The sequence below is a fragment of the Giraffa tippelskirchi genome, chromosome 10 (genome assembly GCF_054371585.1).
Source record: "Giraffa tippelskirchi isolate mGirTip1 chromosome 10, T2T-mGirTip1v1.2.pri, whole genome shotgun sequence".
Lineage (NCBI taxonomy): Eukaryota > Metazoa > Chordata > Mammalia > Artiodactyla > Giraffidae > Giraffa > Giraffa tippelskirchi.
The window spans coordinates 20,496,756-20,511,840 of NC_137284.1; the positions used below are offsets into that span (position 1 = coordinate 20,496,756).

At 50.3% G+C, this 15,085-nt stretch overlaps 1 protein-coding gene and 1 long non-coding RNA gene across 4 annotated transcripts in view; one reads left to right on the plus strand and one right to left on the minus strand.

The window, feature by feature from the left end:
- Window positions 1–562: 562 nt before the first annotated feature.
- Window positions 563–2,715, plus strand: LOC145523918 (uncharacterized). Its single transcript, XR_014066964.1, has 2 exons — window positions 563–745; window positions 1,655–2,715. It is a non-coding gene; the product is annotated as an uncharacterized LOC145523918 (long non-coding RNA).
- Window positions 2,716–9,182: 6,467 nt separating this feature from the next.
- SLC37A2 (solute carrier family 37 member 2) overlaps window positions 9,183–15,085 on the minus strand; it is a 56,916-nt gene continuing 51,013 nt past the window's right edge. For 2 of the 3 annotated variants that reach the window (XM_081535097.1, XM_081535096.1), the window contains exons 11-18: window positions 14,740–14,802; window positions 14,364–14,449; window positions 13,843–13,891; window positions 13,599–13,672; window positions 13,258–13,336; window positions 13,040–13,137; window positions 12,740–12,804; window positions 9,183–10,460 (exon numbers count right to left, since the gene is read on the minus strand). In XM_081535097.1, coding sequence (XP_081391223.1) covers window positions 10,445–10,460; window positions 12,740–12,804; window positions 13,040–13,137; window positions 13,258–13,336; window positions 13,599–13,672; window positions 13,843–13,891; window positions 14,364–14,449; window positions 14,740–14,802 — 530 coding nt within the window. In that variant the 3' untranslated portion in view covers window positions 9,183–10,444. Of the gene's footprint in view, window positions 10,461–12,470; window positions 12,528–12,739; window positions 12,805–13,039; window positions 13,138–13,257; window positions 13,337–13,598; window positions 13,673–13,842; window positions 13,892–14,363; window positions 14,450–14,739; window positions 14,803–15,085 lie in introns of all 3 variants that reach the window. The other variant, XM_081535095.1, reaches the window with a different exon arrangement.

Genomic DNA, 15,085 nt, shown 5'->3' on the forward strand with positions numbered 1-15,085 from the left:
CGCTAAGTTCTAAGGGGGGGACCCCCAATAATCGATGGTTAATATGGCATCCCTTGTGCTCAGAGCCTTCCTGGAGACAGAGCTTAGAGAAGGTGCCTTAAATACAAACAGAAATCATCTCAGAGTCCCCATTCGTTGTTCTTTGATCAATGGCCTCAGCATAGGTTTTGCTACCCGGAAGGAATCCTGTGGCAAACTGGTGATCCCACTGTTTGGGATGTGGGAGGAGAGCAAGTCCGGGCTTGTATGTAGGAAAACAGGTTATTTCAGTTCAGTTCAGTTCAGTCACTCAGTCATGTCTGACTCTTTGTGACCCCATGGACTGCAGCCTAGCCTCTTAAAATTGTATCCTGACAAAGACCACATCAGGACATTACCCTCCACCCAGCTGTCTGATCTATCGGTGGCGCTGTCTCAAGCTGCAGAACACACTAGGTAATTTTTTGACAAGTTCTTTCTGTGTCTCATAAAAGAGGTAAAGCTAACATTCTTTACTGATGTATAGTATCAGATATTTAATCTAAAAATTCATCAGAGTTATTGTACGCTGTTGAGTTGCTAGGAAATACACTATCATTCACCCATGTTGCACACAGCTCATTGTGTGCCCACAGGATGTGAAGCATGGTCCTTGTGGAATAAATCTATTCGAGAATGAGGCTCTGAGGCTTCCTGGCTGCCTTCCTGACTCCATCCTGGGATGAAGACATCAAATCATTTCTAAATGTTTTTATTCTCTCATAAAGTAAGCCATTTCTTGTTCTGTTCTCTAAGACAAACTTTTCTATCAACTCTGTCCTGTCGCTGCTGCAGTTGAACAATTTTGTTTTGCCTTGATTTGCATCGATGGGTCAAGAAACGTGGTGTGGGGACGTCCCTGGTGGTCCAGTGGTTAAAGAATCCGACTGCCAATGCAGGGGACACAGGTTCAATCCCTGATCCAGGACGATCCCACGTGCCGTGGAGCACTGAGCCCGTGTGCCACTACTGAAGCCATTGCAACGAGAAGTCCTGGCACCCCAACAAAGAGTAGCCCCCACTCAGCAACAAAGACTCGGCACAGCCAAAAACAAATAAAAATACAAAAGAAACCTGCTGCAATTATTTCACAGATGAGAGACAAGCAGAGAGATAAGAGAATTGTAAAAAGTTGCACAGGTAGTTAGTAACGAGGCTTCCGCTTAACACTGGGGTCCTGGTATCTCATTTCTCAAACAGTTTAATGATCAGTTTTGGCTTTCAGGCAACTCCTTATTTTTCCATTGGCTAATATTATTTCCGAACTACTTATATTCACCATTCCCCTGACCCATATCCAAAACAGGTAAAAGTTTCATTAAAAAATTCCTAATTAACACTTAGGTGTTAGCCACCCAGTCGTGTCTGACTCTGTGCAACCCGTGGACTGTAGCCTGCCAGGCTCCTCTGTCCATGGGATTCTCCAGGCAAGAATACTGGAGTGGATTGCCATTTCCTTCTCCAGGGGATCTTCCTGACCCAGGGATCGAACCTGGGTCTCCTGCGTTGCAGGCAGATTTTTTACCATCTGAGCTGCCAGGGAAGCTCAACCAGTTAACATTTATAGTACAAATAAAAAACATTTTGTCAGGACTTCTTGGCATGAAGCTTTAAATATTTGGTTCTTACCACATAGGAGCAACTTTCCAGCCATGGGAATGGGAACCGCCATGGGTATGAATCTGAAGAAGAGCTGATTATCCTCACAGGAGCATAAAAACTCAGGATTGGAAGAGATTTTATCACCCACAGAGTTCAACCTTTCATCTCTATTTCCAGCCCAGATACTTGGGAATATTCTCTTCTTTACTTTATTGCTGAAGTCACAATTTTTATTGTATTTAGCAAACACATACGAGGCACTTTTCTAAGCACCCCATAAGTATTAACTAATGTTATCTTTATAGCAACTCTTAAATATTCTTAATACCCCCATTTCACAGACAGGGAACAGAGGGGCAAGGTGGTTTGCTTGAGGTCACTCAGCTAGGAGTTAAACAGGGGTTAAACCAAAGTCAGGCAGTCTGAGCTCTTCACTGTCTTTTACCACGTTGCCCTGTAAGGTGAAAAAAGAAAAGGGGGGAGGCAGGAAGTAGCCAGGAAATGCAGTTGAGTCTACTGCAAAATCTGGAATTGCAGGAATCCAGGGCAAAGCAGTTAGAAGCCACGTGGACTCAGGGACAGCTTCACTGATCAGCTCTGGTTTGGGGGGCCCTGCACTATAAGACTTCAGCTTCCCCCTCAAGTAGAGCTCCTCACTGATGGAGCCACTGGTGGATTGACTGTCAAGGACACACACGACCACCTGTCTTCAGCACTGCCTACCTGGAAAGATGGATACTTGGGTTGGTTTTCAGAGGTGCCAATGGAAGAACCAAAGCTGCAAGGCAAGAATGTACTTGCGTTTCTCGACCTCTGTCTCTAGCAAGTCACATCACTTGCTGTTTATGCAAGGAAAATATTTCCAAGGCCCCCTGACTCAACACACACCCTCCTGCCTCAGTTTCCTGGGGCCTAAGAAATGACAGCAGGGATCAAAACCAGGGCCCAGCACCACAGACAGAAAGTTCATCTTCCAGTTTTCCTCACACACATTGGATACTGTAAAGCAGGGGTCCCTGACCTCTGTGATCTAATGCCTGACAATCTGAGGTGGAGCTAATGTAGTAATCCAAGAAATAAAGTGCACAATAAAGGTAATGTACTTGAATCATCCTGAAACCATCCACTCTGCCCCTTGGTCCGTGGAAAAATTGTCTTCCACAAAACCGGTCCCTGGAGCCGAAAAGGTTGAGGACCACTGATGTAAAAGATGTGCATTTAGCCCAGGTCCTGCTCTCGGGGAACTCAGGGTATTTACACGTTTATTTGGTATTTGATGGCATTTATTTGGTACTTAAATACTCCATGGCCATCCTCTCCACTTTTTTTTTTTTAATCTTTGAGAATTTCTCTGGTTTTGCTATCTTCAGATTGATATTGGCCCCTTTTTACCTTGGGGACATGTAATACTTTCCTACTGCTGCTGTAACAAATTACTACAAACTTGGTAGTTAAGAGGGCTTCCTTGGTGGCTCAGACGGTAAAGAAACTTCCTGCAATGCAGAAAACCCAGGTGTGATCCTCGGTTGGGAAGATCCCCTGGAGAAGAAAATGGCAACCCACTCCAGTATTCTTGCCTGGAGAATCCCATGGACAGAGGATCCTGGTGGGCTACAGTCCATGGAACAGCAAAGAGTCGGACACGACTGAGCAACTAACACTTTCACTTTTTTTCACTAGTAATTTAGAACAATACCAATTTATTAACTTATAGTCCTTTTGAGGTCAGATATCTGAAATGAATTCACAAGGCTAAAATCAAGGTTTTGGAGGCTCCAGAGAAGAATCCTGTTTCCTTGCCTTTTCCAGCCTCTGGAGGCTGCCCATATTCCTTGGCCTTGCCTCCATCTTCAAAGCCAGCATCTTCTGGGAATTCCCTGGTGACCCAGTGGTTAGGACTGGGCACTTTCACTGCTGAGGATGCAGGTTCAATCCCCGGTCAGGGAACTAAGATCTTGCATGCAAGTAGCAAGGTGGAGGCCAAAAATTAACAATTTTAAAAATATTGTTTAAAAAGCCAGCATCAGAGACTTCCCTGGTGGTCCAGTGGTTAGGAATCTGCCTTCCAACACAGAAGAAATGGGTTCAATTCCTGGTCAGAAAACTAAGATCCCACATCGGGACAACTGAGCCTGCACACCACAACTAGAGAGAGAAGCCCTCGTGCCACAAGGAAAAGACCCTGTGTGCCGCAAGTAAGGCCCAATGCCGCCAATAATAAATCAAGTAACTAATTAAATGTTTAAAAAGGCCAGCGTCATCTAATCTGACACCCGACACTCCTGCCTCCCTCTCCGATTTATCAGGAGCAGCTGTGATTACATTGGGCCCACCTCAATCCAGAAAAGTCTCCCCACCTCATGGTCCTTAACTGCATCTGCAGAGTCTCATTTACTGTGAAAGATAACATTCACTGATCCTGGTATTCAGGATGCAGACCTCTCTGGAGGAGGGGGCATTATTCTGCGACCCTCACTCCCCGCCTGGAATGTACAGCCCCATCCTCCACCCCTAAGGACCACCTGCTTCTACCATTCCTCCCCCATTCTCCTTATACCCCACGCCGGCATAGCCGAGGCCTGCCCCTTAGGTCCAGGTCCACTCTCCAGTTCTCAGGGTGCCCACCAACCCCACAACGTGTCCATTCCTTCCCCGACCTCACTCTTGGTGGGCCCCCTCAGAGCATGGAAGTCCACGAGAGCAGCTTTCCTTTTCTTGGCCTTATCCCCACTCCCCCTCATTAGCCCAGCCTCCCCATGGATCTCCGAAGGAGGAATGCGAAGAGTTACTGCTTTTTAATTACAAGTGCTATTGTAACATCTATAAGGAAGAACACTTTAAGCTTAATTGAGACCAAATGTGAAGTTAAATTAAATGAATAACTAATTAACGTGATGCTCCCACATTAGCCCCAAGTGAGTGCGGAGGCCCAGAGAGGAGCCAGGTAGGTCCCAGGCCTCCAGGGACAGACAACCAGTGCCCAGGGCTGTGGGGGAGCAAGGACCCTGGGCCAGGGAGCCAGGTGTGCCAGGGCAGATCTCAAGGTGAGGGGGCCCCAAACTCCCACCTTCACCCTAGCCCTCATTTCTGAGTCTGGCCCCGAGCACCCACACGCCCTTAGCATCTCCACAGCACCACACTGAGCCGATGACGGCCCGAATGAGCGTCCTGTGTGTTTTCCAGTCCCTGTGCTCACATCTTAGGGGCTTCATGCGTGTTCATTTTAACTTCCGATCTGTTCATTCTTCCTTCTGGACGGGCACATTTGTTCGTCCTCTGCCACGGGGGTCACCCTCACCGGCCCCACCCCTTCAGGGCTGGATAGGTGGTTGGCAAAGCCTTGAGTCACCCACCCTGGTGTTTTTTTCTTGCATTGTTTAAACATTTCCCTATTCCTGTCTCATCCCCTGAGAGCAGGGCATGTGTTTAACACTAACTTGTCTCCTTCACTCACAGGGATCCTCTGAAGGAGGTGACGTTATTAGTTTTCTAATAAGGAGAAGGTTCAAAGCCCTTAGCAGTGAGGCTGGAAAAGAGGAGACCTCTGGAGGAAAAGCAAGCAGATGAGGGAGCCTCTGGAAACCTAAAGGGAGCGCTGGCCACTGGCTACCATGGAGTGAAGGCGCCATCTAGTGGCTTCCCTGAGTGCTGCTGCTTTGTTGTGTGTGTGGTTTTTTTTTTAAAGACAGTGATGGGGAAGCCGGTTTATTTATTTTTATTTTTTATTATTTGGCTGTGTTGGGTCTTAGTTGTGCCACATCAGATTTTCATTGCTGCACACCGACTCTCTACTTGTGGCACACAGGGCTCCAACACAGGGCTTAGTTGCTCCATTGTATGTGGGATCCTAGTCCCCTGATCAGGAATCGAACTTGCAGATTCCATGCAGCACTGCAAGGTGGGTTCTTAACCACTGGGCCACCAGGGAAGTTCCTAAACCTCGTGTTTAAAGATGCCTTCTAGAACCTGAATTGCAGCTCCGCCCTGGGGGCCTGAGGATCAAGACATCTCAACTCAGTTCAGTTTAGTTCAGTCGCTCAGTCGTCTCCGAGTTACTCTTTGTGACCCCATGGACTGCAGCACACTAGGCCTCCCTGTCCATCACCAACTCCCGGAGTTTACCCAAACTCATGTCCATTGAGTCAGTAATGCCGTCAAACCATCTCATCCTCTGTTGTCCCCTTCTCCTGCCTTCAATCTTTCCCAGCATCAGGGTCTTTTCAAATGAGTCAGCTCTTCACATCAGGTAGCCAAAGTATTGGAGTTTCAGCTTCAACATCAGTCCTTCCAATCAACACCCAGGACTGATCTCCTTTAAGATGGACTGGTTGGATCTCCTTGAAGTCCTAGGGACTCTCAAGAGTCTTCTCCAACACCACAGTTCAAAAGCATCAGTTCTTCGGCACTCAGCTTTCTTTATAGTCCTACTCTCACATCCATACACGACTACTGGAAAAACCATAGCCTTGACTAGACGGACCTTTGTTGGAAAAGTAATGTCTCTGCTTTTTAATATGCTGTCTAGGTTGGTCATAACTTTCCTTCCAAGGAGTAAGCGTCTTTTTGTTTCATGGCTGTAATCACCATCTGCAGTGATTTTTGGAGCCCAAAAAAATAAAGTCAGCCACCGTTTCCACTGTTTCTCCATCTATTTGCCATGAAGTGATGGGACCGGATGCCATGATCTTATTTTTCTGAATGTTGAGCTTTAAGCCAACTTTTCAACTCTCCTCTTTCACATTCATCAAGAGGCTCTTTAGTTCTTCTTCACTTTCTGCCATAAGGGTGGTATCATCTGCATATCTGTGGTTATTGATATTTTTCCCAGCAATCTTGATTCCAGCTTGTGCTTCTTCCAGCCCAGTGTTTCTCATGATGTACTCTGCATGTAAGTTAAATAAGCAGGGTGACAATATACAGCCTTGACGTACTCCTTTTCCTATCTGGAACCAGTCTGTTGTTCCATGTCCAGTTCTAACTGTTGCTTCCTGACCTGCATACAGGTATCTCAAGAGGCAGGTCGGGTGGTCTGGTATTCCCATCTGTTTCAGAATTTTCCACAGTTTATTGTGATCTACACAGTCAAAGGCTTTGGCATAGTCAATAAAGCAGAAGTAGATGTTTTTCTGAAACTCTTTGTTTTTTCGATGATCTAGCAGATGTTGGCAATTTGATCTCTGGTTCCTCTGCCTTTTCTAAAACCAGCTTGACCATCTGGAAGTTCACAGTTCACGTACTGTTGAAGCCTGGCTTGGAGAACTTTGAGCATTATTTTACTAGCATGTGAGATGAGTGCAATTGTGCGGTAGTTTGAGCATTCTTTGGCATTGCCTTTCTTAGGGATTGGAATGAAAACTGACCTTTTCCAGTCCTGTGGCCACTGCTGAGTTTTCCAAATTTGCTGGCATACTGAGTGCAGCACTTTCACAGCATCATCTTTCAGGATTTGAAATAGTTCAACTTGAATTCCATCACCTCCACTAGCTTTGTTTGTAGTGATGCTTCCTAAGGCCCACTTGACTTCACATTCCAGGATGTCTGGGTCTAGGTGAGTGATCACACCATCGTGATTATCTGAGTCATGAAGATCTTTTTTATACAGTTCTTCTGTGTATTCTTGCCACCTCTTCTTAACATCTTCTGCTTCTGTTAGGTCCATACCATTTCTGTCCTTTATTGAGCCCATCTTTGCATGAAATATTCCCTTAGTATCTCTAGTTTTCTTGAAGAGATCTCTAGTCTTTCCCATTCTATTGTTTTCCTCTATTTCTTTGCACTGATCACTGAGGAAGGCTTTCTTATCTTTCCTTGCTATTCTTTGGAACACTGCATTCAAATGGGTATATCTTTCCTTTTCTCCTTTGCTTTTTGCTTCCCTTCTTTTCACAGCTATTTGTAAGGCCTCCTCAGACAGCCATTTTGCTTTGTTGCATTTCTTTTTCTTAGGGATGGTCTTGAGGGAGCAAGACCGTCCCCAAGAAAAGGCATCTCAACTGACTCCTGCTTTTCAAGCCAGAGTGAGTCTTAGTAGTTTGAGACTTACTATTTGTCACTACTGGTGTGTGTACAACCTGTCTCAGTGTGGAGGGATTTGTATCCAAAGAATGAACTAGCCTCCAGGCATACCCTTGGGTCATCAGTATTCTCACTGGTGGGGAAAGAAGTACAGGAAGGCTGTATATTGTCACCCTGCTTTTTTAACTTACTTGCAGAGCACATCATGCGAAATGCCAGGCTGGATGAAGCACAAGCTGGAATCAAGATTGTTGGGAGAAGTATCAATAATCTCAGATATGCATATGACACCACCCTTATGGCAGAAAGCAAAGAGGAATTAAAGAGCCTCTTGATGAAAGTGAAAGAGGAGAGTGAAAAAAATGGCTTGAAACTTAACATTCAAAAAACTAAGATCATGGCATCCAGTCCCATTACTTCATGGCAAATAGATATGGAAACAGTGAGAGACTTTATTTTCTTGGGGTCCAAAATCACTGCAGGCGGTGACTGCAGTCATGAAATTAAAAGACGCTTACTCCTTGGAAGAAGAGCTGTGAGAAACCTAGTTCAGTTCAGTTCAGTCGCTCAGTCATGTCCGACTCTTTGCGACCCCATGAATTGCAGCACGCCAGGACTCCTTGTCCATCACCAACTCCCGGAGTTTACCCAAACCCACGTTCATCGAGTCGGTGATGCCATCCAACCATCTCATCCTCTGTCGTCCCCTTCTCCTCCCACCCCCAATCCTTCCCAGCATTAGGGTATTTTCCAATGAGTCTACTCTTCGCATCAGGTGGCCAAAGTATTGGAGAAACCTAGACAGCATATTAAAAAGCAGAGACATTACTTTGCCGACAAAGGTCCATCTAGTCAAAGCTATGGTTTTTCCAGTAATCATGTATGGATGTGAGAGTTGGACCATAAAGAAAACTGAGTGCCAAAGAATTGATGCTTTTGACCTGTGGTGTTGGAGAAGACTCTTGAGAGTCCCTTGGACTGCAAGGAGATCAAACCAGTCCATCCTAAAGGAAATCAGTCCTGAATATTCAATGGAGGGACTGATGCTGAAGTTGAAGTTACAATACTATGACCAACTGATGTGAAGAACTGACTCATTGGAAAAGACACTGATGCTGGAAAAGATTGAAGGTGGGAAGAGAAGGGGATGACAGAGGATGAGATAGTTGGATGGCATCACTGGCTCAATGGACATGAGTTTGAGTAAGCTCTGGGAGTTAGTGATGGACAGGGAAGCCTGGTGTGCTCCAGTCCACGCGGTTGCAAAGAGTCGGACATGACTGCGCAACTGAACTCACTGAACTGCTTCTTCTAAGCACGCCTGCCATGAGCACCCCAGTTGTGAGCACCCAGCACACCACCCCGAGGTCCTGGGTTGCTGTTCCAACAGCCCATGTGAGCCTCAATGAGCACAAGAGCAGCTGGCACCAGACATCAGCACAGGGGCTAATGGGCAGTGTCAGAGGGCAGACAGAGATGCCAAGAGCTTGCCTGGCAGATCCAAGGGTTCAGGGTGGCCATCAGTGAACACTCAGTAACCACTGGCATTTCATTATCAAAATATTTAATAACATACTGGGACTTTGGGTCATGGCCCCTCCCCCACCACTGCCCTACACACTTCCCCCACAGCACTGCCCTGATAAGCCATCTGCCCTGGGGACACAGAGGGCTGGGACAAGAGCGAGGCAAGGAGCCCTCACAGTCAGGGGCTGGCCATACCTGGGATTGACACCCCCCCAACCCCATCCTGCCTCTCCCTGGTCCCGCCCTGGAGGATACAGCAACAGTGTTTTAATCAAAATGGGTCAGGAGTTAGAAACAGGATCAAATGGAGGGTAGAAGCAGGGGTGCCAACGTGGGGAAACACATGGAGAAAGGCTTGTGGACATAAGGGACAAAGAGAGGTCTGGTGATCCTGAAATACACTTTCAAGTAGAGGCTGATTACAGAGGTTCAAGTTTAACATGAGAAGGAGAGACACACTCTTTCCAGGCCTTGGCCTCACTGAACCTCAGCTATCCATCTTGGAATCTGAACAAGAAAGAGTCTGAGCAGACCCCCTCCTTGTACCAAAATGCTGACAGCCCTCAGCCCCAATCCCTCTGGCTTTCAGTCTCCAGAGTTCAGGCCTGGATCACTGTCAGCGGAACTGATGCCATCAGGGGTCCTCCCAGTCTCTCCTCTCCTGCCGCTGGGCCTACTCAGGACTGTGCGGTATGCTGAATCATTGCCCTGTTATCAAGGGCTGTGGAAGTTAATAGATAATGTTTAATAACCATTAGGACCAGGTAGCCTCTATGCTCTGTTAGTCCCCAAACAATGATGGAAACCTCTGACGTGTTCCCAGCACCCACAAGACTGGTTACGCGTTCATACATTTTCACTTAGGAATGCATGTCCTGCCTCCCCGTCCCCCAGGATAGCCATAGAATTGTCCCCATGGCCCCTGGGCAGCGTGGGGGTGCTCCCCGATTGCTGTCCACCCTACCCCATCCTGGTAAGTGACCCTGTAATAAACTGATCCACTGATCGCGCGGAGCTTCCTGAGCGTTTTGTTTTGGTCTCAAGATGCCTTCTCAGTGTGGTGGGCACTCTGCGTTCCCTCCATTCTCCAACAAGGCCCTTGAGTCTTCTATGTCCTCGAGCTTGGCGGTCCCTTCCCGTGGAGCATCTCCTAGCCCTTGGAAGCCTCGTGGGCTGGGCTGGCTGGTGCTGGGTCAAGGGGCTTTTTGCCTCAGCCATCTGTGTGGGGGGGCACTTTGGGACCCAGCAAGGTCCCTCTGTGTTTCTGCTCTCATCAGGGGCCTCACATTTCTCTATACCTGCATGAGGAGGACAGAGGCAGTGGAAGAGAAGGTGAGACGCTGGTTAACAAGTGTTGGCTCCCGCCCCAACCGTGGGAACAGGGAAGGCAAGTCCCCTTGCCTTAATACTGGGTCCCTTAATACTGGCCTGGCCAAAAAGTTCGTTTAGGTTTCCCCATAACATCATATGAAGGAGATCAAACTGGTCAATAATCCTAAAGGAAATCAGTCCTGAATATTCATTGGAAGGACTGATGCTGAAGCTCCAATACTTTGGCCACCTGATGCAAAGAACTGACTCATTGGAAATGACCCTGATGCTGGGAAAGATTGAAGGCAGGAGGAGGAGGGGACAACAGAGGATGAGATGATTGGATGGCATCACCGACTCAATGGACATGAGCTGGAGCAAACTCCGGGAGTTGGTGATGGACAGGGAAGCTTGGCGTGCTGCAGTCCGTGGGGTCGCAAAGAGTCGGACACGACTGAGTGACTGAACTGAACTGATAACATCATACGGAAAAACCCAAATGAACTTTTTGGCCAACCCAATAATTGCTTTTCATCCCGTTCATTGTCATTAGGGCTTCCCGTCACCTCTTCAGCAGGGAACACCAAGCCAGAATCATGTTTCAAAAAACTTTACAGTGTCTGTACCACGTCTGACGGCTTTGCAAAGCCAGGTCACATTTTATCCCAGCGTGTCTCTGCCTGAGACCAATCCAATCAGGTATTTAGGAATGAGCACCCCCATTGGACACACAAGGACGCGGACATTCAGAGAAGGTGCCAGGGTTTGACAGAGCAGGCGAGCAGAGAAGGCAGGATTGTCCAGGGTTCCTGGTGCCGAGCCCCAGCTCTGTGCCCAAGCAGGTGCCTCCGCGCCCCTGACACAGGTCTTCCTCAGAGAAAGACCCGCTGATGATGCAGATGGAAGCAAACCTGCATACCCAGGTCCCAAGGCGGGCTCTGCTGGGATGAGCTAAAGACCTGATGTGAGTCCTGTGAGCTCCGAGCCTCCATTCTCTTGCCTCTAAGTGAGAACAGCTACCTCTCAGGGCTGCTGAGAGGGATGCCAGTACAGCTAGACAGACTCAAGTCAACGCCCAGATTAGACGCTCACTATGCATCATTCTCCTCCTCTCCTGCCTCACTCCCTCTCCTCCTCAGGTCCCCGAAGCCTGGCCTGGGGGGCGGGGGGCAGCAGGTGGAAGCAGAACTTGTCTTGAGGTGCCATCCTCTGCTCTCCATCCAGGGCAGGGCAGGACAGAGACCCCACTAACCCCTCCTGCCCTGCGGGTTGCTCTCCCTGAGCCGGGATGACGCCTTCCTTAAAGGGAAGTGCCTCCCCAGATATGGCGCTGGTTCCCAAGCCCCCAGAGGGTTCTTCCTCACATTTACCATCCAGACTGGGTCCATCACTCGGGCCACTTCTCATGAGCAAGAGCTTCCTAAGGAGAGCCAGAAAGGCCGCAAGAGAACATTCCCAGCCTCCGCACCAGCTGCACGGCCCAGCCTCTAGCGCCCAGCCTCAGCCGTGAGCCTGCCTGAGCCGCTTCCGCACCCACCACCGCTGAGCAACAGGCAGACCGACAGGCAGACCGACAGGCAGCTTGGGGTTTTGTTCCAGAGGCTTCGCTTGGCACTTGCTTTTTTCTGCACATCCCAGGCAGACGGGCCAGACACCCTCGGTTTCTGAACTCTGGGAGGTGCAGACAGTGCAGTGTCCGAGTTCAGAGGGAAAACTATTTCCCCAGACGCTACCTCCTCTGTCCTGTGGGGGTCCATCCCAAACCCTGTCACTTTCCGTAAGGAGAGGCTGCCAACCTTCCCAGCGGCTCCAGCCTCTGAGGAAATACTTCCCAAGCACCATATTCCGCCCAGAGTCCAAATCTTTGGAATTGGCCCCCAAAGAAAAAGCGAAAGTCAAAAAAGTCAAGAAAATCAGAAAAATCACTCTGGAGGAGAGAGAGGCTTTGCATGCACTCTTAAGAGAACAGTAGTCACAGACTTGAAGGAAATACTCACAAAAGTCATGGGACTTGAGGAAAAGACTATCACGCGTGGGTTAGGGCCACATTAGAGCTATGGAGACACATGGGACAACAGACGACAGGTTAGTGGAGCTGGGGGCGGGCTGGGGCTCACGGAGCACGTTCACGGTCCGCGGGCCGCGTCCCTGAGGTCTGGGCTGGAGCGGGGCTCAGACTCTGTGCAGAGTCCCTGAGCGACGGATTTCACTTCCAGGAGGAGGGAGGCAGTGGACAGGGCTCCAGCGCTCCCTCCGCGGGACTTACCCTCTGTCTTTGCCCAGGGATGACTTCCAGGCCAGGATCTCCTTGTACACCAGCCGGCAAAGAAGCTGGGGGGAGGAGGGGAGGGAGACATGAGCACGTAGCACGTGGCCAGTCCCCAGTGCTAGGTGACTGCTGGGCTGGCTGTTCACAGTGCCATTCCACAGGGGGTCACCCATGGGAGGCAGAGTGATTCGCACAAAGGAAGTGGTCCTCATCATCCTGACACTTCAGATCCCCAGGTTCTAGGCCTGCAGGATGGGACCCCTCCCCCTACCCATCTGTGTGCCCCCCAACTTTTACCAAGCAGGCCAGGACATCGGCAGCGATGAGCATGTAGAAGACGTTGTTCCAGCCCGTGGGGGAAATGAGCCCGGCCAACAGAGGCCCCAGAGCCGCCCCTGTGCGGAGCACTGTGTCAGAGAAGGGCCCAGAGCAGGGGCCCTGCCCTCCATCCTGAAACTCTGCCCAAGACCAGGCTCAGGGATCTGTTGGGAGAGCCCAGGGTGAAAGTTACAGACCTATGGATCCAGTGCCGTCGATGATGGCCGTGACAGTGGACAGCGCCTTGGCATTGCCCTTCAGGCTCTTGTGCGTCCCCTGGAGAGAGACAGCAGAGTTGGGGTGGGGGTGGGGGCTGAACTAAGAGGCAGCGCCCAGAGCAGGACCGGGACTGGGAAAGGGGCTGGCTCTGGGAAAGGGAGCAATGAGGGCTTGGAGTTGGGAAGAAATGGGGACCCACGGCAGATTCTGAAGGACATTGAGGATCTCGTCTCTGCATGCTGGGGGAAGGGCAAAGATGTGGGGAAGATGAGCCTGGAGACAGAAGGCCCTGACCAGTCCCCGAGGTGGCCCTGCTTACCAGGTCAGCTGAGACAGCGGTGGTGATGAGCGCATAAGGGCCGTTGACCAGGGCTCCACAGATAAGAAGCATGACTGAGGTGGTGACGGAGACAGCCAGTTAGAGAGGAGAGGTCACCATCATCCCCCATGCCAAAGCGGGTGAATCCCCCAGGCTCCAGTCCGAGAACCTCCACTTCCCCAGGCCGCCCACCGTGCCCCCAAGCCAGCCTCATGTGGTCCCCAGGGCAGCGCCCGCTCCCCACCTATGGAGATGCCGATTCCTCTCTGGCCAATGTGGTTGTACAGGAACATCTGAGAGAGGAGAAGCAGGGAGGCAGGGTCATAAGCTGGCTTCCCCACAGGCTGCCTCCATTAGCCTGGAGCCCAGAAAAAAGCTGGAAACCCCAAAAGCCCCCTTTCCCCTCTTCCCTTTCATACCCTGGCCTCTTGGTCCTCAAGTGTCCCAGGGAGGCAGGATCTAACGTGCAGTAATCCATCGTTTCCCTTCGCCCCAGAAGTCTCCTCTCCTATCGAACCTCAGCCACTTATTCTTTTCTTGGTCAGGAAGTTTAGGAGCTCCTAAACTTCCCCCACTCTCACTGAGGTCAAAAAGCCTTTAGTCCTTTTCCAAAATTCTCAGTCTGGATCCCTTTCCCTGTGCTGATCCTGGCTTCTCCTCCCCTGACCGTGCACAGGGCTGCACACACGCAAAGAGACGGGTGTGTGTGTGTGATGCCTGGAAGTGCACACAGTTCCCGGCCCTCGACCTTGAGGTTCTACGCACCATAGGGGCAGCCAAGATCAGCATGACACAGCAGGTGGTGGCCCTGCCATTGATGTAGTCAGAGACGAGCCCCGCCAAGATGCCACCTGGAACACAACGTGCACACTGCCGCCCCAGGCACCGGGGACCCCGAGCACTGCCCCAGCAGTCCACCCAGCACGAGCCTGACCGGGGCACCCCGGGCCAGCAGAGTGTCTTCCTCTGCAACTATCCCTGTACCCATGGCTCACAGGAGGGCCACCTGGGCAGGATGCCACGTTTTCCTTCTGAGGCCACCTGCCTAGGTCATGTCCCGCTGGAACCTGTCCCTTCTCTCTGCAACTCGACAAGAGAAGAGGTGGATGCAGCTGAGAGGCACAGCAGGGCGTGGCCTTACCTATGATGCCACCAACATCGAAGAGCGTGGACAGGTCCCCAGCCTCCTTGGCAGTGAAGTGAACTGTGGAAAACGAAGCACGTGCTCAGACCTGGGGACTCAGGGCAGACATTGTGGAGGGCCACTGCTGAAGCGTCCCGGCAGACACCAGATCTGGGATCACTGCTCGCTTCTTCAGAGGAGGGAGTGGGGGGCCGGGGGGGAGTGACTGGCCAAGGTCACAGGTGAGTGCAGCAGTTTGGGATGGGACGCCCTTTCTGGCCCCCAGGCCTGTACTGCCTTCTTCCCCTGTCGGATGGCCTTGACCTCCGAGAGCACTGGGATCTGGCCCCCAAGGACCCTGTCC